This window comes from Rhinichthys klamathensis, unplaced genomic scaffold (genome assembly GCF_029890125.1).
Source record: "Rhinichthys klamathensis goyatoka isolate OS25496 unplaced genomic scaffold, OSU_Roscu_1.1 h1tg000320l_1, whole genome shotgun sequence".
NCBI classification, from domain to species: Eukaryota; Metazoa; Chordata; class Actinopteri; order Cypriniformes; family Leuciscidae; genus Rhinichthys; species Rhinichthys klamathensis.
In genome coordinates this window covers 275,637-303,281 of record NW_026606836.1, presented here as the reverse complement: position 1 = coordinate 303,281, position 27,645 = coordinate 275,637, and the positions used below count along the sequence as shown (strand labels likewise).

Genomic DNA, 27,645 nt, shown 5'->3' with positions numbered 1-27,645 from the left:
GGAAGGCATCCCATAATAGACCCAGTCCTGATTGAAAATCGGTTGTTTTAAAGCACTTGCTCCATTATGCCACACACAACAACGCCAAAGACTTTATTTGTCACGGGTGTAGACGGAGTTTGGCAAGACCACCGGTTGGCACGTCTCGAGCTGCCTGACCAGTCTGCCAAGAGGCACTATTGTGGGCATTTGGCAGGATGAGTGACTGGCGAAATCCTCCAAGAGTGAAAGTGGGTTGGACACTGCTGGAAATCCACAGCACATTTATACTGTCAAACACGTTCATCTAAAGGCAAGACGTCAAATTGAAAAGTTGAACAAATTTGACAGAAATGTTAGAAACTCTTTTCATTTCCAAGCAAGCAAACGTTTTACAATTTGCTACACAGGCTGCAATTTATTTTAATTTTATTTTTTGAAATATTTGAACTAGAAACAGCATATTAGTATTTATTGAACATAAGTGTCTGTTTTAATATTGCTGCTGCCATTAAATACATGCACAACGGTTAAAGGGGTTTTATGTTTGGGGTTTAAAAGATTTTTAATTTCTTTAGTTTAAAAAAAAAACTATTTTGTATTTGATAAATACAGTAAAAAAAACAGTAATATTGTGAAGTATTATTACAATTTGAAATAACTGTAAAAAATAAATTCAATAAATTATGATTAAACTATAAATTCTATTGTAATATATTTTTAAATGTAATTTATTCCTGTGATCAAAGCTGAATTTTCAGCATCATTACTCCAGTCTTCAGTGTCACATGATCCTTCAGAAATCATTCTAATATGCTGATTTGATGCTCAATAAACATTTCTTATTATCAATGTTGAAAATAATGGCGCTACTTAATATTTTTAAGTGAAAACGATGATACATTTTTTTCTTTAGGATTCTTTGATGAATAGAAAGTTCAAAAGAACAGCATTTATTTGAAATAAAAATCTTGTGTAACAGTCTAAATCACTTTTGATCATTTGTCCATTTATCATTTATTCAGCAAGGGCTGAATAAAATAAATGTATTTTCCTATTTGACTAATCTTTGAATATAAATAAGCAAAACGTATACAAAAAGATCAATGTACATTGTTATATATTTTTATGTAAAAAATACACAGTATAATACAATAGTACCCATGGGGATTATAATGTTCATTGTTGTTTTCACAGTTAAATGCCACATCCCCTCAATAAATCCAGACGATTTAAAAATGAAACAAAACAAAAATAATGAAACATGTGAATCACATTTTGGCCTCAATTAAATCAAATTCCAGAGAAGGAAAAAAAATCCACTTTTTTTTTCATGTTTCTCACCCAAAGTGCTTCATTATATAACACTGCGTTCCAAAAGCAACGTTTCTACAGGGTTGACCATGTACAGTAGATACTCACTAGATGACACTTGATACCAAGCGTTAATGACTTTAGATATATAGATTTACAGTAGAACTACAAACATGAGTCAGCTGTTCAGAAGCAATGGGCTTTTCAACTTCTAGGAGTAAGAAAATAATTTGTATACCTCTTATAAATAACGAACTCTACATCGCCGTTATCTTTTCCAAGAAAAGACGGTTTTGAACATGTAAACAAACAGTATGCAGGCGCGTTCACATACAGTAAACAAAGCAACGTTGCATGGAGCTTTCGTTTGTACAACCAGAGTTATGTGCAAAGAAAAGTGAACGCTCTTCCTCCGACACGTTTGATGCGCATCCCAACCCAAAAGAAACTCCAGCATGTTGAACCTTTACAGACTGGCACGGTTATAATATTAACACGGATAGCATATTTCCCCAACCGATTCTCATCCCACTGCTAAACAAAGTAATCCAAGGGGTTGTTGAAATTCCCCAGGATGATGTTACAGTTTTTTAAGAAGGAACTCGGCGCGTCCCAAGGCTCCAAGTCGCAACTTTTGCATCATGGGTATTAAAAAGGGCACAAACACACAAGTCCTCAGGCAATCTTTGACTAACACTTGAGATGCTTCTTGCTGGTCATGTCGTTCCAGATGCGATGCATCTCCTCAGGGGAGATCTGGTGTACGGTGATAACTCTACGGTACCTGCAGAGACTGTAGGCCATTTTCCAGTGATTGAAGCCACTGTTCTGATACGGGTGAATGCCCAGCTTCCTCAAACACACCCCGACGTAAACGTCCTCCAGATGCAAGAGTCTGGTGTGCAGGGAAGTCTTGTAGATGAGCTCCGCAACGTCCGCCGAGAACACGTACCCCGTGCCCGAGCAAAACGGTGGGTACTTGCTTTCGGGATACAGGTCTCTGGGCATGTACCATTTGCTGCGCATGTCCCGTATGGGTCCGCCGTTGATGACGTACCCGGTGAAGTACCTCCGTCGAGGTTTAGTCGCCGGCTTCAAGAGTTTATAAACCAAGTTGTCCATGTTCACGAAGATATCGCTGTCCGTTTTCATCACGTACTTGGCTTGGTTGCAGTAAGTCGCCACCCAGCGCATTCCCATCAGCGTTTTGAGAGTGAGGTTGTGGTACGAGTCGATGAAGTCTTCGACGACGATGTCGTGAAAGATCTCGCTTTCCTGCTCCACCATTTGGTTGAGCACCGCATCCGTACTGCGCCCGAGAAGAAACAGCGTTATGATACGGAGGTCGCTGAACGTGCTCTCGTCACCCCACGTCTCCCGGATGGCCTGGCGGGCGTCGAACTCCTTGTGCGTGGTCGTGATGAGGATGACGAGGAAGGGCACGTTGGTTTCGCATTTCTTGGGCTCGTTGATGATGAAATCGAAGGTGTGCGGGTTCAGCGGACGCGTCCTGATGTTGCCGAAGGGGGTGGTGGCGTTGCTCTTGAGCGCTTTCGCCGCCTTACGCGCCGGCGCGGACAGTTGGCTTCCGTAGGATGACGTGGGTCTGGATATACTTAGATACCACAGAGCGCTGGCCCAACAAACGACCGTCAACACGTAGAGGCATGACACTTTTGAAGGCATTCTGATGCATTTACGTGCACTTGGAGCTGTAGATCTCGGACGGCCCCGCAGCCATTAGTGATGGTTCCCCAGGCAGAAATGCAGAACGCAGCGGCATCTGTGTGCAGCTAGACAACACCTGTCAGAGCTGTCTGTTCCTCGTATAAAATTGGTGGGATTTTGTTGCAGGGTTTTGAATGCTCCCTGACACTCTTCTGCATGTTCCACGGAAATCTGAAAAACAAATCCGCAACTGTTGAAAACTACTGACAAAACTGTTGGTGGATTGCAGAATGGACACAATCATTTTTATCTTCCAGTTGGTCATGGTCATTGCCCAAAGTCAATTATAGGCCTATAAAAAAAGGCTAAATCAATACAACCAAAAAGATGATTATATCATGATTTATCACTATTTTAAATAGAGCAATAGCTGAAGCAAACACACACCTTTTTGAGGTGCAAGTTGAAGAAAATAACTTAGTAAAGACAAGAGTATAACTGCACACTCACTTAAAGGATAATTCCGGTATTTAGCACTTTGAGTCTATTTTCTAGTTTGTTTTGGATGAACTAGAGTGGGTGACACAGACATTTTGACTCGACCTTTTGACTCTTTTAGAATCGCCTCTGAGCGCTTCAGAGTGGCTGTCTATGGGCATACTCAAACATGTCCTTAAAACAACCCTTAACGTTGGTTTTCAAAACTGTGCAACTCACCGAGTGGTTAGTGGTTTTCGTTGATGATTAAAAACAAATATATCGGCGCAATGTATGATTTCATTACGTGTTATTTGCTATAGTGGAACTATTTTTTTCAAATACCTCACAACCGCGTATAAACTTCCGCTCGATATTTGAGTCTGAAGCGTTAGCACACTCCCGACCACTTGATGGCGACAACCACTTTGCCGCAGTTGCTCAGCTCACGCTAGCCTTCCGAGAGACGGAGAACCGAGCGAAAAGACTACAACCAAATGTAAACAGACCCCTTTCCGTTTCCGGTAGCGCAGTAATATCAACGAGCACTGAGTCCTCCAACAGACATCAATGCGATTTTACAAAATGCCAAATAAAAACACGACAGAAACTGTATTTCGCTACGCTACTTGTTTTGGAACATCAACGAACACCACTAACCACTCGGTAAGTTGCACAGTTTTGAAAACGAACGTTAAGGGTTGTTTTAAGGACATGTTTGAGTATGCCCATAGAAAGCCACTCTGAAGCGCTCAGAGGCGATTCTAAAATAGTCAAAAAGTCGAGACAGAACCCATCGTCAAAATTTCTGTGTCCACCACTCTAGTTCATCCAAAACAAACTGGAAAATAGACTCAAAGTGCTAAATACCGGAATTATCCTTTAAGTATTTTTAATATTTCAGATGTTTCGGCAGACTTTGTCAAAGTTCAACTTCTTACAAAATGGAGAACACCATAACTAGAACCAACAATTACCCACAGGTGAGATCAATGACATCAGCCAGCAAACAATTAAAAGACTCTTTCTGAAGTTTATATTAAGAGAGCAAAGGATACATCAACAGTTGAGCACCAACATAATAAAACCCACATTAAGTGCACATCAATTTTAATCCAATAGATATTAAGTTTACTCATTTATAAGAAACAGCTCAAATCAGCTTGAATCTACATTCAAACAATATGGCACCAAAGTTTTTAATTAGTGCATCCAAAAGGCTTCTCGTTTCAGTAAAAGTTGATCTAAATCACCTCCTCTTCTTTGTAAGGGCACCTTCTTCATTCCTATATAAAGTAATGAAGTAATTGGATGGTAGTAATGAATGGATTGTAGTAATGGTGGTAGTAATGAAGTAATTGGATGGTAGTAATGGTGGTAGTAATGAAGTAATTGGATGGTAGTAATGAATGGATGGTAGTAATGAAGTAATTGGATGGTAGTAATGGTGGTAGTAATGAAGTAATTGGATGGCTATGCTCAGCAAAACGTTGGTCCCATGTATGGTTTGAATGTGGATTTTTCTTATAAATGAGTTGATCTGACATAAAACCAACAATTACTCACAGGTGAGATCAATTTATGGTGTTTTCCATTCTGTAAGAAGTTGACAAAGGCTGGTTGTCTGCCGAAACATCGGAAATAATAAAAATACTTAAGTGAGTGGGCAGTTCTACTGTCTTATCACTTATTTTAAACCATGTTAGAAATGTGTTTAGTCATTTTAAGTCTGAGAACATTACTTATATTGTCGACAATTGGACTTTCCCATTGGCTTTTGGATTATGGCAACAAAAAAAAAAAAAAGTTCTGTGACCAACAGAAGTTTATGATTCTTACACGTTTTGAGCATTATCTGATTAAATATGCATTCATTTGCATACATTTCTAGAACAGAAATCTGAACACTGGATGAAGCCGGGTTCACAATTCTAATATTCATCTTTTTGACATTAAATGTTTTTACAAAGAAGATTTTTTTTATCTCTTTTTATTACTCCATAAATCAGAAAATACTCACAAATTCACCATGATTTGAATAAAATGTTCTATGAATCAGGTGAATGGGATATGAACAAATACACCAAACTTCACAGTTTTATTCCTGTCTATATTCTGAAGGTTTCTTTGGTGTAAGTGGAGATTTCTGGCTCAGTGCAGGAGAAAACAGAAAACAGCCCTTAAACAGACTGAAATCAGATGAGAATAGATAACGTAAATGTTTTGGATGTTTTTCTTTACTCTAGTCTGAAAGAAGTCTCAAACTAGCCCAAAATCTCAACATTGACTATAGCGCATGAAAAAACAATGGTTTTGCCTGTAGTGTTTTGCCTTTGAAAGTTGGAACATTTCAGATAAGATAGTTTTCATGAGTTTGAATAAAATATGACTTCAAGAGACTTGGAATGCATGCTTCATTTGGATTGTTTTGATTTTTTTAAATGCTTCAGAGTAATGTGACTTCTGTCATTATTTACTCACCCTCAGGTCATTCCAAACAAATATCAACGTGTAATAAAGTAAATAAAGATAGAATTTTCATTTTTGGGTGAACTGTCCCTTTGAGAGGAGAAGAAAGAAATCAGCCAAACGTGTGGAAGATTGGTTACTTGAGTAAGTACAGAGCATCCCTCCTGCTGGCACACAGTTTGTACACTGCACACCGGCTTATTACCCCCCACCCAACCAAATCTCGGAATAGACAGTTAAACAAATATTATGATTTTTATCCACCGCATCGCAGGAGATTGTTAATGTTAGAAAGCATTAAAGAATAAGAGGTGGAGAATGTGCATGTTTGAAAGCAGTTGTGTTGCCTGTATGGAAATGAGTGCTGTGTGATTCAAGTTTGATAAAGAGAGCTGTGTCGACATATAGCGGCTTTCTAGCCGAATCCTCTTCTCAGTGGGGAAGATAACCAATCAGCGCATTTATGGAAGTGAGAAAATATCACCGGGATGCTTTACAAAGAAATAATTTATTGAAATATAATCCAAACAAAATTGAAATGGCTGAATTACTCTTTGCTACTTTTTGTGTGGCTAATGTGCGGTTTGCCATCTGACTGAAAGTGTTACCTCGCAAATTAATATGTGCAAGGCACAGGAAAGTGAACTAAAAATAAATAGTGCAAAATAGCTTTTTATAATAAAACCATAAACAAAATTTACACACACACACACACACACAAATATATACAGTATATATATATATATATATCCATACACACACATATACTGCATGTACTGTATATATATACTATATTATTATTTAATTTATCCATCAACAAGCTTTTACTCACCATTTATCATTATAGTATATAGCTGGAGGATGCCTCATCTAGAAAAAGAAAACATGAAAAAGTATTATAATTTTTTTTAAATTATAAGCATTTGATAATAACATTCTAAAAAAATAACTATTACATTTTTTTCAAATAGCCTACATTTGTAAAAATTAACAAGATTTAAAATATATTTAAAAAAATATATTTGTAAAATTATATTAAAAAGTATATATATATACACTTTTTTATACAATTAAAAATAATATATATATATATATATAATGTAAGTACATATTTAATATAATGTAAATAAATACATATGAGCATTTTACAATTGGAAACCTGACATTAAAACGGCATATTATAGACTTTTCAGCTAAATTTAAACAAAACAATTATAATGCACAAAACAATTAATTAAAAAACGAAATAATTTTTTAAATAAAATTCCAACATTTAAATGTAAAACCTGTCGCATATAACAATATAATAAACATACACAGGACAACTTGCTCAACTTGACAACAACTTCCATGTGTGACAACTAGCCCCGGTGCATTGGAGCATCACTCCTGTTCCATAATCCAGTTTCTCTGATTCTCTCAGCGGTGTCGGTCCTGATCTGCCTTCCCACCCGCTTTGTTTCATGGGACCCGTTTCAAACGCTGTCTTTCTCAATCAGTTCAGCAATGCTTAGTTTTAGTTAACATGCCTAAACTGAGCTCTGAAGCTCAATGATGAGAAAGCAGAATGACAGCTCATAGAGGAGATTGAATAGAGAAGTTACGTATGGCAGGCGTCACAGAGCCGGTCCGCTTTAAACAGATCTGGCAGTGATGAAGAGTGTGAGCGCCACTGTACGGACCGGGTGCCACTATTAAGAGCTCCTCGAGAGCAAGAAAAAAAGAAGAAGAAAAAAAAACCAGCGTCTGATGTTTCAAGTATTGATCTTTGGGTATACTACACATCTGAAGGGGATATTTTAAAAGAATTCATCAGAATTTTCCTAAATTATTAGTAGTATTTGTAAGTTAACAAATCCCTAACACAAAGTATTCAACTTTGCTGTGTAATTAACATTATTTTGTGCTCTGGACACACACTCTAATCACTTTCTCAGGTACTGGATTTTCACTTGTCAGGCGAGAAAAAAGGTGAGAAAATCCCACAGATTTGCATTAGAAATGCCTCACATCACATTCCTCTTTCAGAGACCAAAATAACACTGAAACTGAATAGCAGTTCCTTTATAACATGTACATTTTTTTTTTTTCATTTTTAAACATTACATATAATTCTCAACAGATCTTTAGTACATTCAGAGAGTTGCCATGAAATTTTGATTGATATATTTTAATGCATAATCATATTTAAATGTACTTTAGCTAATGATCTGTTAAGTATTATAATGATTTTTAATGATTTAATGGAAGGCAGATTTTTTAAGAAGCACATTTGCTTATGCAGAGCCATTCTATGGAAAATGGAAGAGAAATTATCCATAAACAATACCAACATTTTTAATGTCATATTTTACACGGTAATATTTTTGTAACTGTAATTTATTTCTGTGATCAAAGCGGTATTTTAAGCATCATTCCTTAAGCATCATCCAGTCTTCAGTGTCACATGATCCTTCAGAAATCATTCTAATTGTAATAAATCATCTAATGATGATTTGCTGAAACCGTTTTTTAATATTATTAATGTTGAAAACAGTTGTGCTACTTCATATTTTGGAGCAAACATGACCATTTTTTTTTTTTCAAGATTCAAACATTTACAACATTTATTTGAAATCTATTAGAACATTATAAAGGTCTTTACAGTCACTTGTGATCAATTTAAAGCTTCCTACACACACACACACACACACACACACACACACACACACACACACACACACACACACACACACACACACACACACACACACACACACACACCCCACAAAAATTGTTCACAATTGTTCAGTAACATGCATTAAGAAAATAAATAGGGTCAGTGTTGATTTCATGCTGACTTTAAATAACATCAACAATCTCACCCAAAAAATAAAGCAAAAATCTGCAAAAGTCGCAGCACTCTCTTCATGGCTTGTATGCTGATATGAATGCTGCATTAGCTTCACACTGCCAGGATTGGTGAAACTTTCCTTCACTGCTAAACTCACATTAAAGGTGCATTGCGCAACATTTCATGTTAAAAATACCCGTTTATCTAACCCATACATGCTTAAACAATTGCCTGATGGGCTGAATGAGCCCTTCTCTGATCACTGCGATTGCCTCTATAATCCTGTACAGTAAAATAAATAAGAGGGATTCGGGCCGGAACGTGAGACTGGGCGTGACGTAGGGGTGTGACGGTTATTATATAACCGTGAGACCGACGGTTATAGTTGAACACCGTCATTAGAACTCTATAACCGCCAAAACCGTGCTATTAAAATATTATTTACAAACATTTTTTATCGTAGAGAATGTTTAAATACTAATATCAGCTTAAGAGGGAAACGGAGGCTGCTACTGCTGGAGATGATTCGGGAGAGGTCTGTGCACCTTTACCGATCAGAGCGCACGCTGACACGGAGTAAAGCCTTGTTTATACTCGACGCGTCCGCACGATCGCGAAGGTGCGCGCGGCAAAAATGACGCGTTCGGTGCGCACGACCGGCAAGACCCCATTTGGCTTGGCTGTGTGCACGGCTTTTTTTTGTAACAGCGCGCGCGGCGGCGCGTCCGAGGATGACCGACTTCAAGCCGAATCTGCCCGAGCATGTAGGCTACGTCTCACCGCACCGGCACGCAGTTTGCGCGTCTAAATTGCAAAGTTCATTCCAAAGTTTTTTCGTTAAGGTTTTGTTTACTGTGTGTGATTTATTTAAAAAAAAGCATGTTCATTGCAACGTTTGTTTGTTTTGTTAGTTAAGGATTTGTTTACTGTGTGATACATTTAATGGAAACCACATTCACTTCTAGTTGTCTTGCTGTTCATGTTAAATAAACGTAGAGCCAGTAGCTAATCAGTGTCTGCTTGTTTATTCAAACTAAATTGTCCTATAGAGCTGGTAAGTCCCGCCCCTTACCCCGCTGGACCTCTAGGTTGAAAATTCGTCAGTGCAAGTGAATGAGAGAAAATAATTATTTTCTAATCCCGTTTGAATTTTGCAATGAATGTGAACAAATGTTGTCTGTATATTTTTTATATAAATTTTCGTGTAAAGAATGCTACAATTTAGCGGGTAGAATTTTCATACGGTTAGACTTTGTGTGAGAGCACTTTGTGGACTACAACTCTTCGCTGCTTTCGACGCGTTTGATATACGTCACCACCACTAGCACACGGATCCCGCTAAACATCCCTTTCTTTGAATAATGACATTTGGGTACAAAACACACAGGCATCTCGATCTAATTCCTTAGATTATCGCACCGTGATTTGTGGAGGGAAAATGTGTTATGCGGTGACGTCACATATGCGACGTGTAGTCTTTCTCGTTATGTCTATTCCACAACTGCTAGCCAAAGAATCAAACAATATACTGTCAAACTCGTTACATGAGAAATTATATAAAAAATTCACAGACAACATATGTTCACATTCATGGCACGATTTCCATTACACGAGAGTAGATATTAAAACTTCATGCTGATTTGTACTTGGCTTTCGCCAAGATAAGCAAAACTAAGACGTAGCTTTACAGTAAACTATGCTTCACCCATTTACGCTTCTTTCCATAAGGTGGTGTGACTCCCCTTCTGTCCGGCGTTAACGGCTGCAGTGTACTTGGCGCGTCAGCGCACGCGACGGCTGCAACTACAGGACCAGCACGACAACCGTCTGGATTGAACCGAGTAGGGGACATCTCTAGGGTCTTCAAGTGGGCACCTTCAAAAAATTCAAACGGGATCAGAAAATAATTATTTTCTCTCATTCACTTGCATTGACGCTTTTATATAACATACATATTAACCTTAAATGAAAGTTTCGGGTTTGTCTCAAGATAACATCATTCGCCAGGTAGCCTTCAAGATGAGATGCCAGCACCACACACACACACACACACACACACACACACACACACACACACACACACACACACACACACACACACACACACACACACACACACACACACACACACACACACACACACACACACACACACACACACACACACACACACACAGAACTGAATGAGATAATTTCACAATCACAGAATGTTTATCAGGAACCAGGGAGAAAATTGTGTCTGTAAAAGCAGATAAAGACCTCAAAAGGCCAAATGCCCCTGTTAAAACAAGAAACGGCATCAGATCTCGGCTCGATTCAGATAAACTGTGTGTGGATTCAATTTATTAATTGTTTTTAGCCGGCGACACATTCAAAGCTAACTCTTGGATCAAATGCATTTTGCTATTGATTTGCCGTGGGGTTTTAAAGCACCTTTGATTGACTTAAAGAAATTGTGGCATGTTTAAAATTGCTGTAAATAAATCCAGGAGGGGAAAACTACATAATCGCTCCAAGAAGATTAAAGTCAACATTGATTCACAATTTGCCCCTATTTACTATCTTTATACATAGGCCTACATGCATTCTAAAGGGAAAAAATGTTTGTAGTAATTTTGCTCTGCATGATGTGCAATGACTTTCCATTTCGAATGTTTTCTGAATACCTTGCAATCCAATCAATCCTAAAAAAAAAAAAAAAAAAAAAAAAACGCTTATTTGTCTGAATAAAGACCTAGAGATCGGCATGGGTTTATTTCAGTAAGCCTAATAGCTTGTTTGATTTGCATTGAGAGATGATCTTATGGAAAGTACCCCATGCCAATCTCTCAATCTCAAGGGAACTTTATCAGGATGCATAGTATCCTGGATCCATGAAATAACTGGCCTTTAAAAATCAAAATCTGCCTGCCTCTATGGGAATTTAACATAGGGGTGTCCTGACTTATGCACCCTGTATTTTAAGGAAGAACATTTATTTATTTACGATACATTATTAATTCACAAAGAAAATTGGTGTCCTTAAAGGTTGGAGTTTTCCTCATTTCTTAAATTAAGGCATTAAGATCAATTTCCAAAAGATGATTTTATATTCCTCTTTTTAGTCAACTTTAGCATGGGTGTGTTCACTTTTGCTAAGCACTGTATATATATATATGGTGTGTGTGTGCTGTCAATCAAGACAATCAAGCTGACTATTGGAATAATTTGATCTTTTGATTAAATTAAAACCTCCAAATAATTACACTTAAAGATCACGGAAACATTAGGAACTGGTGCACTTTAAAAAATATGTTCAATGAATTGTCCTGCAACAAATTTTCATATTTTCTCATTTATCGTATTGCATAACTGTTTGGGGTCAAGCCAACCAAACCACAATTACACCCATTAGGTCATTATATAAACAGGCACTAAAAGTAATGGACCAGAAACCTGTAAGATGGCACCATTGCCTCATTCTACGGAAGCATAATATATTGAGTTTTGACAGTTTTGTCAATTTTTCATTTCTAAAACTAATTTTTAAGTTGTGTGAACAACCTTGCACCAGAAATATTCTGTCAACTAGTAGAGAAACAAAAGAGCAGAATAAAAACTAGAGGCACAATAAGTGGAAACTGTATCGACCTTATGCACCAGAGAAACGAGGGCGCAGCCATCTTTAGAATATTGTCTTTGAACTTCCGTTTTTGCGGTCGCTCTGTATATTTTTATGGCATCGCTGTCCAGGAGTAATTAGCTGGTGAAGTTGATTTACTTATTGTAGAGTTAACGAAAGTTATCATGAGCATTGTAATGTTTATGATAAACATTGTAAAGCATATGTCTTAACAAATGGACCTTGGGAATTTTTATTAACAAGCCAATCATTCATAACTAGGCAAGATCGCTGTGAAAATACAAACCGGAAGTCAAAAGACAATGAGCTCAGCGCGGAAAAGGGGCGTGGCAACATAAGGTCTATAGTCGCAAAACGTAGAACAACATTTGGTCAGACATCATTTTCAGTAAGAGGTATACATTTGTGGAACGCTTTACCATCCGAAATTAAAGGAGAACTCCGGTGCAAAATTAACCTTTGGTCTAATAAAACATTGGTACCTAGTCAACCGTTCTCTGAGATTTGTTTTCATGATAATCGAATGTAAAGAGTTTTATCTCTAAAAACTGTTTAGTGTAGTAATGGGGGCATTTAATAAGTAAAAAGAAATCGCTAGTTAATACCACTAACAAGGCTCAAAATAGCCCCACACGAACACAGTAACATAATGAGGGTCCCTACATGCAAAACAAAGCATTGAGAACTTTGTAAGTGTACAGACTGTTTAATAAGAAGATATTTTATGAAGACAGTCCACTTCGTGTATACAGACAGGAGCCATCTTTGGAAAACAGTCTCGACTAATCAAACCACGAACGACGTGCTAAGTGAGCTGAACTGTATGAATGGCGTTCGTGGTTTGATTAGTCAAGACTGTTTTCCAAAGATGGCTCCTGTCTGTACATTGACAGAACTCAAGGGTTTTAATCAGTGGTGTAGTGCAGGGTATACGCAGTTATACGGCGTATACCCACTTCTTTTTCAGTTGGCATTGCGTATACCCACTTCTAAATCCCCTCTGATGTGCATCATTTAGTAGCTAATCCAATCGGATGCAGTGATCCCTTGATTACCCGACCCCCACCCGCACGCACGCCCAACGCCAGATTGGACCAGAGCACTGTCAATCACTACCTGATTCGCTGCCTGGAATTTTGACAATTCTCAATGCAATTTTTAAATATTGCTGCCTTTAGAATATTTAATCAATGAGTTAATAAGAAAGATGAAGCGAACTACTCAAACAAAAATTTGTTTTCAGAATAATAACAAACGACTTTGTAACGATACATCGGTGCTGTTAGCCAGCAGCTCAGCTACCGATAGCCAAGCGACAGCGCCCGCGCACGCTCCCGCTCCGTTCCCCACCCCAGTCGACAGTGACAGAGATGCTGCCTTTTCAACTTCAATTTTGAATGAAGACGTCAATCAAGATGAGCATTTTTTAATAGCAAGACCTTGTAAATTTTGTTAATAACATTTGTCAGGGCTCGAAATGACCATTTGCCCATCACTGTGTAAAACAGTGCGTGTCATAGGATACACAGTCAGTTGGAGTAGAGCAGCACAATTCTGGATAAGTTGAGAATCACAACTTAAATTCAATTTTACGTTTTAATTAATGATTAAATGACTCACTCATAAAAACGTCACTTGCTTGATTACTGGATGATTCAGTGTTTTTGAACGAATCTCTTGAATGAATGATTCAGTGACAAATAAATTTAGATTTCGCATTGTTTGTAAACTCTGGTTGACTCAATAATATGCCAATTCAGAGTTCTTCACATTGCGTGCAACTGACTGTTAAATGTTTAGGGACCCCAGTTATGCCACTGCTAAATGTAAAGCATGCTATTGTCACAGTTTGTGACACAATTAAACCATTTAGTGACCACTTATACGTGGAAGGGGGATTTTCATTAAGAGTGAAAGATGAAGTTGAACACTTAAGATGTTATTTTTTTTAAATGTGTGTCTGGCCCAAGAAAATGCATCCCACACCACAAGAGTGCCTGCTTTCAATATAATATGCATTACTTGAATGCTTTTATTATTTTGACAGCTACCTTTGCTGTTTGAAATTCTCATGGCAATGAACTCAATATAGTAATGTTCATGTTATAGTAATTGTTTCATTTGTTACATGTATAGCCCCAAATAATATATATATATATATAAATGTTTATTATATAGTATAGCCCATAATTCAATCACTCATGTTGTTGTGTTTTTTTATTTTGTTTTTTTATGTAGATACCAGTAATGACTGCCCAGACCTGTGGACAGCCAAACAAAAAGAAGATTTTAAATCCAAGTACCCTTGGTTAGGATACAAAAACAAAAAATTGGGTAAGTTTAGGTAGATTGTTAGTTTTGACAGCTTCTAAAATGCAGTGAACACAGAGAAATATACAATTTGTGTGCTTGCATGTATGTGGGAGAAATGGACACACATACAAATATGAAAACAGTAGTTACATTGTTTATGCTTCACAGGGTGCCTGGTCTGTAGCAGTGTGAACTCCATTGGGATCGTCAAGGAGCAAGGTGTATCTCTCTCAAAAGAATGGATGAACTTTGAAATTCAAGCATCTGGCCAGGGAAGTAGAGAGACAAGCCTGTCAGTCTTGAGAAATAAGGTGAGGAAACATGCTTTGTCTAAGGTGCACAATCAAGTTGTGAAGATGAGAGAACAACAGAAAGAAGCGGTCATTGAGAATGTGGTGGAGGCTATGACTGAGTCCTACTTGAAGGAAACCGAAGCTGTGTTTCGAACAGCCTACCATTTGGCCAAAAAGAACAGACCCTTTTCTGACTACGAGAGCCTCATTGAGCTGCAGGAATTGATTGGTATAAAGATGGGCTCAATACTTCATTCACGTTAGAGTGCAACACAAATAATTAAACATGTTGCCAATGAGATGCAGAGCAAAATCATCAATAGCATAATAGCATCATCGAGTAAATTAGCTGTCCTAATTGACGAGGCCTCTTCTTTAAGTCACAAAGCTGTCATGACAGTTTCAGTTAAAGCATCAGTCCAAGAAGAAGAAAGCCCTGAATTCATATTCCATGAGCTTGTTGAACTGGACAATCAGAGAGCAGATGGCATAGTAGAGGGTTTACTCACTTGTTTAACTAATGCTGGCTTTACAGAAGAATGGTTTCTTGAAAACTGGGTAGCATTTGTGACTGATGGCGCCAGCGTCATGTTAGGAAAAAAGTCAGGAGTAGCAACCAGGTTGACCTTGAAATTCCCAAAGCTTTTTTCATGGCACTGTATGAACCATAGACTTGAACTAGCTGTGTCAGATGCAATTGATGAGGTAAACTCGGTCAATCACTTTAAAGCTTTTATGCACAAGCTATATTCTCTGTATAGTATGTCAAACAAAAATGAGCGTGAACTCAAAGATGCAGCAGCTGAAGTAGGCTCACAACTTCTTCGCATTGGCAGAGTCTTGGATGTACGCTGGGCGGCCAGTAGCTTTCGGACTGTTCATGCTGTTTGGACATCACTGGGAGCTCTTGTGCAGCACTTTAAGAATGCTTGTTCTGATGAGAGGAGGTCCAACACAGAAAAGCAAATGTACAGAGGTTTACTGGACCGTGTTCAAAGTCCTGAATTTATTTGTGACCTTGGGCTCATGTATGACACACTCCATGAACTAAGTGTCCTGTCACAGGAGCTTCAGGCTCGTTCTATAACTCTCCTCAGAGCAGAGCATCTGCTGAAACGCACAATCAGAGTGATACATTCATTTAAAGAGAGTCCAGGTGAGAAATATGGTGAGGCTTTAGAAGCAAAAGAGAGTGGGGTGTATCGATGTATAGCCTTGAAAAGAAATACAAAGCTCAAGTCTATCAATCCAGGACAGTTCTTACAAAGCCTTATGAACAATCTTGAGCAAGGCTTGTCTTTCGAAGATGAGACCATCAAGGACCTCAGCATCCTTGATCAGAGTAAATGGCCATCAAACCCCAGCGTCCGCCATGGTGAAGAACAAGTTAAGTGACTGTGCAAGCGATTTAACTTGTGCACAGACCAAGCACTGAATGGGATGCGGGACCTACTGGAAGAGCCCAACAGTGAGCCCAATGACCTGAAACCACTCATTAACTGTATGAAAACATTCCCTGTCAGCACAGCAGAGTGTGAGAGGAACTTTAGCCTTATGAACAATATAAGCACAGACAAAAGGGCTGTCCTACTGGTCTCAAACATATCAAACTTAATGATGATTAACATCAACGGACCCCCTACTTCAAAGTTTGATCCTAGAAAGTATACAAGGACCTGGTTGAAGAGCCACCGTGCTGCCTCTTCTGTGCGTTCTAGACAGTGCAGTGTGAAAACCCCTGCAGAGAGCAAGTGTTTCTGGAATATACTGTAGTACAGGGGTAGACAGTACTGTGCAGGTTTTTAAACCTGTCAAAAGCCTGACTATAAATTCAAAATCAGTTATTTATTTCATATTTATGAAATTGCACTACTGAAGTTAAGTCCCTTGAGCCAAAAATATAAGCACTTATTTAGAAACCCTGCATGAGTATATCATTGTGTGTAAAATGTATATATTTTTGTTATATATATTGTTATGTTTTAACATTGTTTTGAATATATTGTTTAATTTTTTTTAATGATGATGATAATGATATTTTAATGTTAAAATAAACTAATCTAATATGATATATTCAAGATGAAGTAAGCATGGTGTTTCATTGTCCAATTTTCATGTGTGGATGGACTAAGGAATAGTCACTCAAAATACATAATTATTTAGTTGTCTCTCTTCCTATAGTCTGTGGGCCAGACGGGCCAGTATTACGGTAATTGCAAAAACTGCACCTCTTCTGTGGCTAATATTTATTATTATACCTCCGTGAGGTTAAGTAGCGAAAGTTAAGTGATAATGTGCAAATACTACTGGCCCATTTTGGAGTGAACTAATATGCAAGACTAGTCTTACATGCCACTGTTTAAAACACAGAGCGTTCATCCTTTGCTGGGACGCTTAAAAAAATATTGGCGCATAAATTAAGAGTATACCCACTTCTCCAGGCACCACTACATCACTGGTTTTAATACACATTTAAAGCAATGGCTGAAACTGAAACAACTCTGTGAACACTGACTGTACAGGATACAACACAATGCATACAAACATTATGTTGCATATGTTAGCACGCACAGACATATGCACTTTTGTGTTCTTGTATTGTTAAATGTGTCTAGACTCTTTTTTATAGTGATCTCTACATCTACTTAAGCCCTTATCTTATCTCATGTATGGGATGTATTATTTATTGTATGTATTTTTATTTAACCTTTATTTAACCAGGAAAATCCCGTTGAGATTATAATCTCTTTTTCAAGGGAGTCCTGGCCAAGACAGCGGCACAGATCACAACAATTCAGTACATTACAGACAATTTCATAAGACTATTTAAAAACATTCACAAACCATAGATTTAATTTCCAAATTTTTGAGCAAGAGTTTAAACTGGCCTGTTGAAACCAGTTCCTTTAATTTCCAGAATTTTTGTAAGTTGTTCCATTATAAGTATTTTAATAGCTATAAATTTTAAACTCAATACTCTGTAATTTCTGTTTTAATTTTATAAGCCTAACCAGGGACAGGGGTTGCAAATTAGTCATGGCTAGAAACCTGTATGCATGGCATCTACTTTGTATTCTTTATAAAGCAATGTTTTATGCATTTCTCCCTGTCAAATAAACATTAAATAAAAATAAATAAATAGAATACAGTTATATTAGCAAAAGAGATTTGAGATCCAGAGTCTGATGAGGAACACAATCACAATCCATCTTCAGGTTGTTGTTGTGACAGGTGCAGATTCCCCCAGACACAGCCCGACTCATCCCGAGTGACACCTGTGCGGTTTGCCACAAATGCACGAGAAAACCGCTATGAAATCCTAATCCCATTATGCCGTTTTGAGGCTGATACAAAATTTTATGGCTAGTCATTTTTCTCAATTCACCCACCAGTGGCAGGAATAGCAGATTGCCTTTTAATCATAATAGCATTTTCAGTCTCTCTCGCATTGATTTAAGCCGTTTCATATCTTACGACTAACCTCTTCTCAAATATTTTTCATCAATAGTTTTGCATAATTACTAGCCAATTGCAAGCGCCACTATGCAGTGCTCCTCTTGTAAATGAGGCTGTTATCCGCTAATTTCTTTCTTTAGAAGCTTGATAGAAACACGTATTGGTTTTTGTTGCTACAGAATGAAAGCGTGAGCTGCACACGCTTTTGTTTCATAAGCTGATGAATTTGTACATGAATTGATTTATTTAGGGACCCCCGTCTGAAGCTGAATCAATTGAGAAAATTAAACATGCACACTCCGTTCCAAAACCTAGTGAGCTGCCTTGCTGTTTACAGTCTACTTAGGGAGCATTGTAAGCGTTATGGAGTCCGTAAGTGAATGATCTGAAACCCTCTAACATACGCAGATGCTGTGAATCACACACTTAGTGCATCTCACACAAAAAGAGCAGAGGAGACTCGACGTACAACTGATTACAATAGAAGTTTGAGTTGGTATTTTACTAAGCTTTGCAACATTTTGTTAATATTTTTTATAGTGCTGTCAATCAATTAAAAAAATTATCGCGATTAATCACAATTAAAAACACATCTTTTATAGGTTTATATTTACATTATATATTTTATAATGTAATCATTTCACAGTTAATCTCCAAATTAAAGGGATAGTTCACTTTGAAATAAATTTTTGGTATGTTTTAGCTTACCTCAAGGGTAAGCTAAAACACGTTCTTGTAAGGTCAAACCGTTCTTGTCTGTCAGTCATATAATGCAGGTCTATGGTCACCACCTCAAAGAGCATGCACAGAGAAGTCCAAATTAAACATGATTTAATGACTCGTAAATGTAAGTACATTGATGGCCTAAGACACGAAACGAGCGGTTTGTGTGAGAAAACGAACAGTATTTATATCGTTTTTACCTCTTGTAACCACAGCCACATCCAAGTGATCTGAGGGCGCGGGCGCTTCGGTCTGTGCGTTACAAGAGGTAAAAACGATATAAATACTGTTCGTTTTCTCACACAAACCGCTCGTTTCGTGTCTTAGGCCTCAATGTGTACTTACATTTACGAGTCATTAAATCATGTTTAATTTGGACTTCTCTGTGCATGCTCTTTGAGGTGGTGACCATAGACCTGCATTATATGACTGACAGACAAGAACGGTTTGACCTAAAAATATCAAAATTGAAACTACTGCGGAAACAAAGACACCTACATCTTGGATGCCCTTGAGGTAAGCTAAAACATATCAAAAATTAATTTCAAAGTGAACTATCCCTTTAAAGCTGCTGTAGGTAACTTTTGAAAAAATGTATTTGCTAAAACTGTCATTATGTCCTGACAGTAGAAAATCAAGCTCTTCTGGCTCCTCCCAGCTATTGCCATTTGCAAGAAATACACGCTCCCGGTCAGAAACAACCAATCAGAGCCAGGAGGAATGTCTTAGCAGTGTCAATCACGCTCGTGTCCGCGCTGATCACACCCCTCTCTTGCACAGCGAGCCGTCGTTCAAACTCAAGATTGCCGGCGTGCTGCAGCTGTGCTTATGACGGAGAAACAACCTAAACTGCCAATTCTCCAGTGACACCTGCTCATAAAACAAAGAGGTAAAAGGAAAAAGACTGATGACGATAAACAAGCGAAAAAGAAAGAATTACACAGAGCCCATTGACTCGGTGTCAAAACTCTAGCCGCATAACATGTAGATAAAATGTCACGCACTCTGCTAAGCGACAATTGAAACCTGCTAATTCACTGGCTTGTCATGTTGCTGAAATAATGTACTAGCACACCTTATCTAGCATTATATATCGCTAGAATAATTACTTACATACAGTAACGTTAGTTACCGTTATATTAACGTTATCTTACTAGCTATTTATAACTTATAGAAAGAGTGCAATGTTATAAAGGTACATGTATTGCAAAATACATAATGATTTGAGGACCAAGTTTGTAGTCAAAGTATGGGCAGGCCATAGTCAATGTAAAGCATATTATTGACGTTTAGTCCCTATTAGTGAATGTGCCATATAACTTTTTTATCCGCCGTCATCGGTGGCCCTGTTTACTAGCCTGCGCGTTCACGACAGGCTCCGCTGTGGAGGACGAGCTATGGAGGCAGGGCTGTAGTGCAGCAGAGAGCAAGGGGGTGGGACCTGGAAGTTGTGCTTGTTCAAATTTTCAGGCTAAGTCAACATTTTCTCAAAACTCCCTACTGCAGCTTTAATGTAGAAGCAACATAAAGACAGTATATTATAAATACTTGTTTAATGGCATCTTTTTATGAATGAAGGTCAGTATCACTGATACTAATAGCTCTCTGTCATGAAATTATAATACAGCTAATACAGCTCTATGTCTCCATGAATATTCTTTACTCAAGAGCAGTGAGTCATTTTCTCTGTTACCTTTGTTCTTTGATTAACTTTCCTGACAGACATAATTATTGGCTACTGTCACTTTAAGACCTGCCGCTGCTGATAGAGACCCTGATCTCACACGCGCGACGCGTCTCATTCTCTCACAACTCTTTGCGTTCATTTAAGACTTTATTTAACTCATTTAAGACTGTTCTGACTGTTGTTATGAGGATACTCGACAAAACGGACATTTGGCATAATTGTGTGTGTTAATGTTCACTCAAGAGCGAAAGAGAACTATTATGGCGTTATTCCCCTGTCAAATGTCGAGAGCGCATTATTGTAGCGCGAAAGTACATTAATTTAATGCGCGAGCGTGAATCTCAATGCTCGCGCGCGGAATATAATGTGCCGAGCACGAATCTCTCTGCTCGCACGCGGGAACTGGGCGCGCGCTCTCAGATACACGCTGCTCTTGTAAGAATTTTCTCTGGGCTCGCTCAGAGAATATGCCTGCACTTAAAATGTGTTCAGTGCAATCGCGAATCTCTCCTCTTCGCTTAAAGTAAGCGTGTATGTGCTTAGACTGTGTCCCGTGCGTTCGCGCATGCCTAATTACTCTTCTCTTCGATTTCTTTCTCTTTGCTTTAAACGGTAAAGCTGTCAAAACGGCAACAACCAATCAGAAATTGCTAGAAATTGCTATTCCATATGTTATTCATATCCTTTTTTTCTGCTGTTCTGTAAAGCACTTTGGCCAGCCAGTAACTGTTGTAAAAATGAGCTATATAAATTAAATGAACTTTAACTTGTGAATGTCATTGGTTGTTTTTGGTCATAATTCTTGTCCTTGTGTTCCCATTGTCTCTTGTCTAGCTTTGTTCCCTGTACCATTGTTGGTGATTCTGTGTTTAGTCCAAGTTTATGTTCATGTTAATTTCATATTGTCACTTCAACCCAAATCGGTTTATTGGAATAAACTATACTTGGGTTCAATTCAACTCGACTTCAGTGGACTACATTACACATATTATAGACATGATTCATGGGTCTTTTTATTTATTTTTGTCTTAATTTTAAAATCTGAAAGTTCTTGTTTTTCTTCATATAGGCCTATTATATAGGCTACCTTGTTATATAAAAAACATTAAGAAAGGTTTTAATAATTATTAAAACCTTTCTTAATGTTTTTTTATTGAATAAAACGTTTTTCATTATCTTAGAAAAACATTAAGAGAACGTTTATATAACGGGAGAATTGAACGTTTGAATAACGTTCTTATAACCAAGCAAGAACGTTAATACAACGTTTATATAAAGGGAAAATTGAACGTTCTAACGTTATTATAACCAGGAAATAACGTTAATACAACCAACGTTTATATAACGGGAGAATTGAACGTTCTTATAACCAAGAAATAACGTTAATACAACGTCTAAAAAAGTGGACGTTTTGAAATTCCCTAAAACATTCAGAAATAACGTTTTTATAACTTAATGGGAACGTTATGAAAACGTTCTTATAACCTAAAATTGTTAGCTGGGGAAGAGGAGAGATTCGCGATTGCACTGAACACGTTTTAAGTGCAGGCATATTCTCTGGGCGAGCCCACTCAGCCCAGAGAGAGAATTCTTACAAGAGAAGTGTATCTGAGAGCGCGCGCCCAGTTCTTCAGAGAGATTCGCGCTCGGCACATCATATTCCGCGCGAGAGAGGAGAGAGATTCTCGCTCGGCACATCATATTCCGCGCGTGCGCAGAGAGATTCTCGCTCGGCACATCATATTCCGCGCGTGCGCTCGGCACATCATATTCCGCGCGTGCGCAGAGAGATTCGCGCTCGGCACATCATATTCCGCGCGTGCGCAGAGAGATTCGCGCTCGGCACATCATATTCCGCGCGTGCGCAGAGAGATTCGCGCTCGGCACATCATATTCCGCGCGTGCGCAGAGAGATTCGCGCTCGGCACATCATATTCCGCGCGTGCGCAGAGAGATTCGCGCTCGGCACATCATATTCCGCGCGTGCGCAGAGAGATTCTCGCTCGGCACATCATATTCCGCGCGTGCGCAGAGAGATTCTCGCTCGGCACATCATATTCCGCGCGTGCGCAGAGAGATTCGCGCTCGGCACATCATATTCCGCGCGTGCGCAGAGAGATTCGCGCTCGGCACATCATATTCCGCGCGTGCGCAGAGAGATTCGCGCTCGGCACATCATATTCCGCGCGTGCGCAGAGAGATTCGCACTCGCGCATTATATTAATGTACTTTCGCGCTACAGTAATGCGCTCTCGACATTTGACAGGGGAATAACGCCATAAACTATATTCTGGCGCGCTGTCTGTGCGCACAATACTGGCGCGCGTCTTTCTATGCATCGTGTGTGTGTCACATTGACAGGTAATTCACAGGCAGCGCATTCTCTTTAAACTTGAATGGTTTAAAAGCATTTGTAAGAATAAGAGCGGCATCATATAATGAAAAGCTAGCCAAAGGATGACAAAATTGAATGGATGCTGCGTTAAATATTTTAACGCGTTAAACTGGACAAAAATGAATCGCATGCGTTAACAGCCCTAATTTTTTCTTATGACGTGAATTCAGCTCCGAATTATATGTAATATGAATTACATTTAATTCGCAATGCCTTATGGGATTTCCTTCTCTGTGAAGGATACATGTGGATTTATCCAAAGCAATGTATTTTATAAGGCAGCAAAGCCTTTGTGTCACCAATGAAGCCTGTGTAGGCAGCTCGTGTTTTGGAACAGAGCCATTGTTTTAAATACCTTTTTAGTGTTACTGAATCTCTCTTGAGCACAACCGCCAAATGTAACAATCATGAGCATTGATGGGAAAATAAATAAATAAAAAACTGCTGTATGTAATGCTAATTGATTCAACAGGTGCACTCATTTGTGTGATTGACAGGAGATCACCATGGCAACAGAACAGTGGGATGACAGCCAGAGAGACTCACAGAATCCCACACAGTACTTAGAGCTTGTCAGTCACACACACAAGTATCGACACATCTGCCAAACACACGGCAATCCAAATTCACTAAACGATAGTAAAACGATCCTCTGCTGCATCCGCTTTCTCAAATGACTCACTGTTTTCATGCACACCAATAGTGCGATTATTGCCAAAAAGAGTAAGGAAATACTCAGACGAAGATGTTTAAATGATGTGAGCAAACCTTCAATTCCATTTATATGCTACTCGTTGGCAGATTTGTCCTTTTGTACCCCATACACAATACAAAATGTTACATTTGAATGCAAAAAGGCCTATTTGTTGCGGCTGTTTGTGTTTTCCAGCTTTGAATGCCAAATGTTTATTCTAGTTTTAGTTCTATGACCTTCCTCATTTTGCCCAAACACTCCAAAAAATGCCACCATTGGCAGGAATATACAGCAGATTGCCTTTTAATCATAATGGCATTTTCAATCTCCCTGGCATTGATTTAAATCAGCCGGTGTAGAAAAATGTTCACTCAGAAATTACAAGTACATTTTACAATTAATTCCGAAGAAATGGCAAGTAACAAATTATTATTATTATTATTATTAGAATTTATTAGGATTAACCCCTTGAGATGTATCATCTCGTTTTCGAGGGGGTCCTTACAGTGAAACACAATTACAGAAAAAACAAAATTACAATTAATACATCAAACAACAAGACACCACCAATATAAAATACACACATATATATATACATACATACACATACATGTATACATATACACATACACATATATATACAAATACACATACACACATACATACACAACAATACACAAAACTACAACACCAGTTTCAATGATAGCATGTGCAATCTACTTTCAAATAAAATAATAAAGATTGTTTAAACAACCGAAATGAAGTAATGGATCTAATATGTATGGGTAAATTATTCCAATCTAATAGGGCTTTAAACATAAATGCTCTCTTACCAATTATTTTTTTAACACGAGGAACAAAAAAGTAAGTCTGGACAGAATGCCTAACATGATAGTTTGAGGAAAAGAGTACAAAATATTGTTGTAGATAACTAGGATAATCAAAATAAATACATTTAAATATAAATTGGAGCCAGTGCGTCTGCCTTCTCACATTCAAAGGTGGCCACTGAAGTGCATCATACATTGTACAGTGGTGAGTGGAAAAAGAACATCCTAGAACAAATCTACAAATTCTATTATATGCCGAATTAAGTAAGACAAGATCAGATTTTAATGCCGTCTGATAAACCACATCACAGTAATCAAACAATGGAAATATTAATTGAGCAACTAGTTTCTTACGAACACTATAAGTAAAGCAATTTCGAGATCGATGCAAGATACTCATTCCAACGTTGACTTTTCGTAAGACATGATTAATGTGAAGTTTAAAGGAAAGTTTAGAGTCGAGCCATACACCAAGGTATTTAATAGTATCAACTCTATGCAGAAGAGTACCGTCTTTACATAATATAGCACAAGAACAGGTTTTGGAATTAAGTTTATGTCTAGAACCAAAGATCATAGTATATGACTTGGTTTTATTAAGCACTAATTTGTTAGCCAAAAGCCACTCTTGTAAACTATTAAAATCCGATTGAAGAGATAATTGAATTTGTATAGGGTCAAAATTAGAAGTATATATGACAGTATCGTCCGCATAAAGTTGAACCTGACAATTTTTAAGAAGTAATGGTAGATTATTTACATAAATAGAAAAGAGAAGTGGTCCTAAAACTGAACCTTGAGGCACACCACGTTGTTGAATCAAAAAATCTGATTTGTTTCCATTTAAGACAACACATTGTTTCCTGTTATGTAGATATGAATTAAACCACAAAATAGAATTTTTTGAAAAACCAATAGCATGAAGTTTATCTAAAAGCAAATAATGATCAACCAAATCAAAAGCTTTAGTCAAATCAAGAAAAATAGCACCTGTGAGCTTGCCGTTATCTGAAGCTGAAAACACATCATTTGTAAACTTAAGTAGTGCAGTGGTTGTGGAATGGTTAGTCCTAAAACCAGATTGAGATGGTGATAAAATATTATTAATACATAAGTAATTTGAAAGTTGCTTATAAATTAATTTTTCAAAAACTTTGGATATAGAACATATAATAGATATTGGTCTATAATTATTGATATCAAGTACATCACCTCCCTTATAAAGTGGAGTAATGCGTGCACATTTCCAGATCATCGGCAATTCACATGTGGACAATGAAAGATTAAATAAATCAGCTAGTGGATACATAATAATATGTGAAGTTAGTTTAAGATACCTATTTTCAATTCCATCTAATCCTTCACCACTAGTCACTTTTAATTCATCGATTGCACTCTGAACATCAATTGGAGCAATCCTCCCAAATGAAAATGAACTATTACATAATGTAGCCACATTAGAATTATCAGTATTCAAATAAGAGGCAGATGTTAAAGTAGACCAAACTGAGGAAAAATGCTGGTTGAACTCTTGGGCAATAGATAAAGAGTCATGAAGTATAGTATTATTATCAACTCTAATTTGATTAACTAAATGTTTATTTGATGTATTAATAATGTTTTTAATTTTATTCCAGAATTGTTTAGGATTTTTTAAATTGAGTTAAAGGTGAACTAAGTAACTTTTTTACCTTAACCGAACAGCTTTGGAGTCATTGTAATGTTTATATTACTGATTTCGTGTTGAATGGTGGTCGTCTCGCACCCCCCTGGTGCCTGTGAGCCGCAAAACCACCCTTGCAACTTTGGGCCGGCGAGCCGCCGGCCTCAGTGTTAGGAAGTATCGTGTGATATCAGGTCTCGCGAGGTAACGAATTGCTTTACGGCAAAAAACAGATCTGATAAAATGAGCATCAAACAGAAATAACCCGGCGCCGTATACATGTGGTGTTGGGCGCGCGCAGCTCTTAAAGGGGCCATACCTTATTTCCACTCGTTACAGCGTCCATCCTACTGAACAGGTACCGGTGTACAGGGGGAGGGGATCCGGCCGTGAGTGCGAGCCATCTCTGCGTGAGTGCTATTCACGACAGTACAAGTGCTCCACAGCAACTCTAGGGGGCGCTGTTTGACAAAAACGGAATTCTTACTGAGTGCTGCTTTAAATGTGAAAATTTCTTGTAAAGTGTACTCCAATATTCTTTGTTTTATTTACTTTGTTTTATTTTTACAGTATAAAACAAAGATATATAAAAAGTATATCTAAAGCGGTTTTATCAATAATTTGTGAATTACAAGTCTATTGCGATAATGCCCAATTCCACATAAGAAAATAAATCATGCTTTAGTAAATCATAATTGTGATATAAAAAGACACAATTATGACATAAATCACAATTATGAGATGAAAAGTTGAAATTATGACTTAAATAAGTGACATACTAAGACATAATTTTGACTTAGTTTTTATGCCATAATGATAGAATGCTGAAATTATGAGATAATTTCAGAATGCATAATAAGATAAGTCAAAATTGACATACCAATTCATAATTATGACATTAAATGATGATTATGAGATTAAAAATCTAAATTATGAGCTAAAAAGTTGAAATTATGTCTACTTTTTATTTCGACTGTTTAATGTCCTATGGCTTTTTTGTCACAATTTCGATTTAGTATGTCATCATTTCAACTAGTATGTCATAATTATGATTTACCAAAACATATAATTCCCTTATGTGGTGAAATGGGCTTCTGTATATTGCAAATATAATTCATGATATATCATATGCCAATAAAAATGTCTCCATTTTGGTGCTTCTTACTATCAATTGCATGCACTCTTCAAAAGTGCAAAACGTGAAATTTCTGATATCAAAACTAACAGAT

The 27,645-nt window shown here is 37.7% G+C and overlaps 2 protein-coding genes across 5 annotated transcripts in view; one reads left to right on the top strand and one right to left on the bottom strand.

Annotated features, from left to right (window-relative positions):
• Positions 1-1,970: 1,970 nt before the first annotated feature.
• The window catches only part of b3galt1b (UDP-Gal:betaGlcNAc beta 1,3-galactosyltransferase, polypeptide 1b), a 208,406-nt gene continuing 182,731 nt past the window's right edge, over positions 1,971-27,645 (bottom strand). For 3 of the 4 annotated variants that reach the window (XM_056271462.1, XM_056271461.1, XM_056271463.1), the window contains 2 exons: positions 6,740-6,777; positions 1,971-3,192 (listed from right to left, as the gene is read on the bottom strand). In XM_056271462.1, the coding sequence (XP_056127437.1) occupies positions 1,984-2,979 (996 nt within the window). In that variant the 5' untranslated portion in view covers positions 2,980-3,192; positions 6,740-6,777 and the 3' untranslated portion in view covers positions 1,971-1,983. The remainder of the gene's footprint in view (positions 3,193-6,739; positions 6,778-27,645) is intronic. The other variant, XM_056271464.1, reaches the window with a different exon arrangement.
• On the top strand, positions 13,487-17,414 carry LOC130105453 (E3 SUMO-protein ligase KIAA1586-like). The gene is made up of 2 exons (XM_056271460.1): positions 13,487-14,696; positions 14,844-17,414. Exon 2 carries the CDS (start codon positions 15,269-15,271, stop codon positions 16,361-16,363), a length of 1,095 nt encoding a protein of 364 aa, XP_056127435.1. The 5' UTR covers positions 13,487-14,696; positions 14,844-15,268; the 3' UTR covers positions 16,364-17,414.

Excerpts from the sequence above, each read along its gene's own strand:
- LOC130105453 (XM_056271460.1), top strand. The coding sequence starts at position 15,269 with ATGCAGAGCAAAATCATCAATAGCATAATAGCATCATCGAGTAAATTA.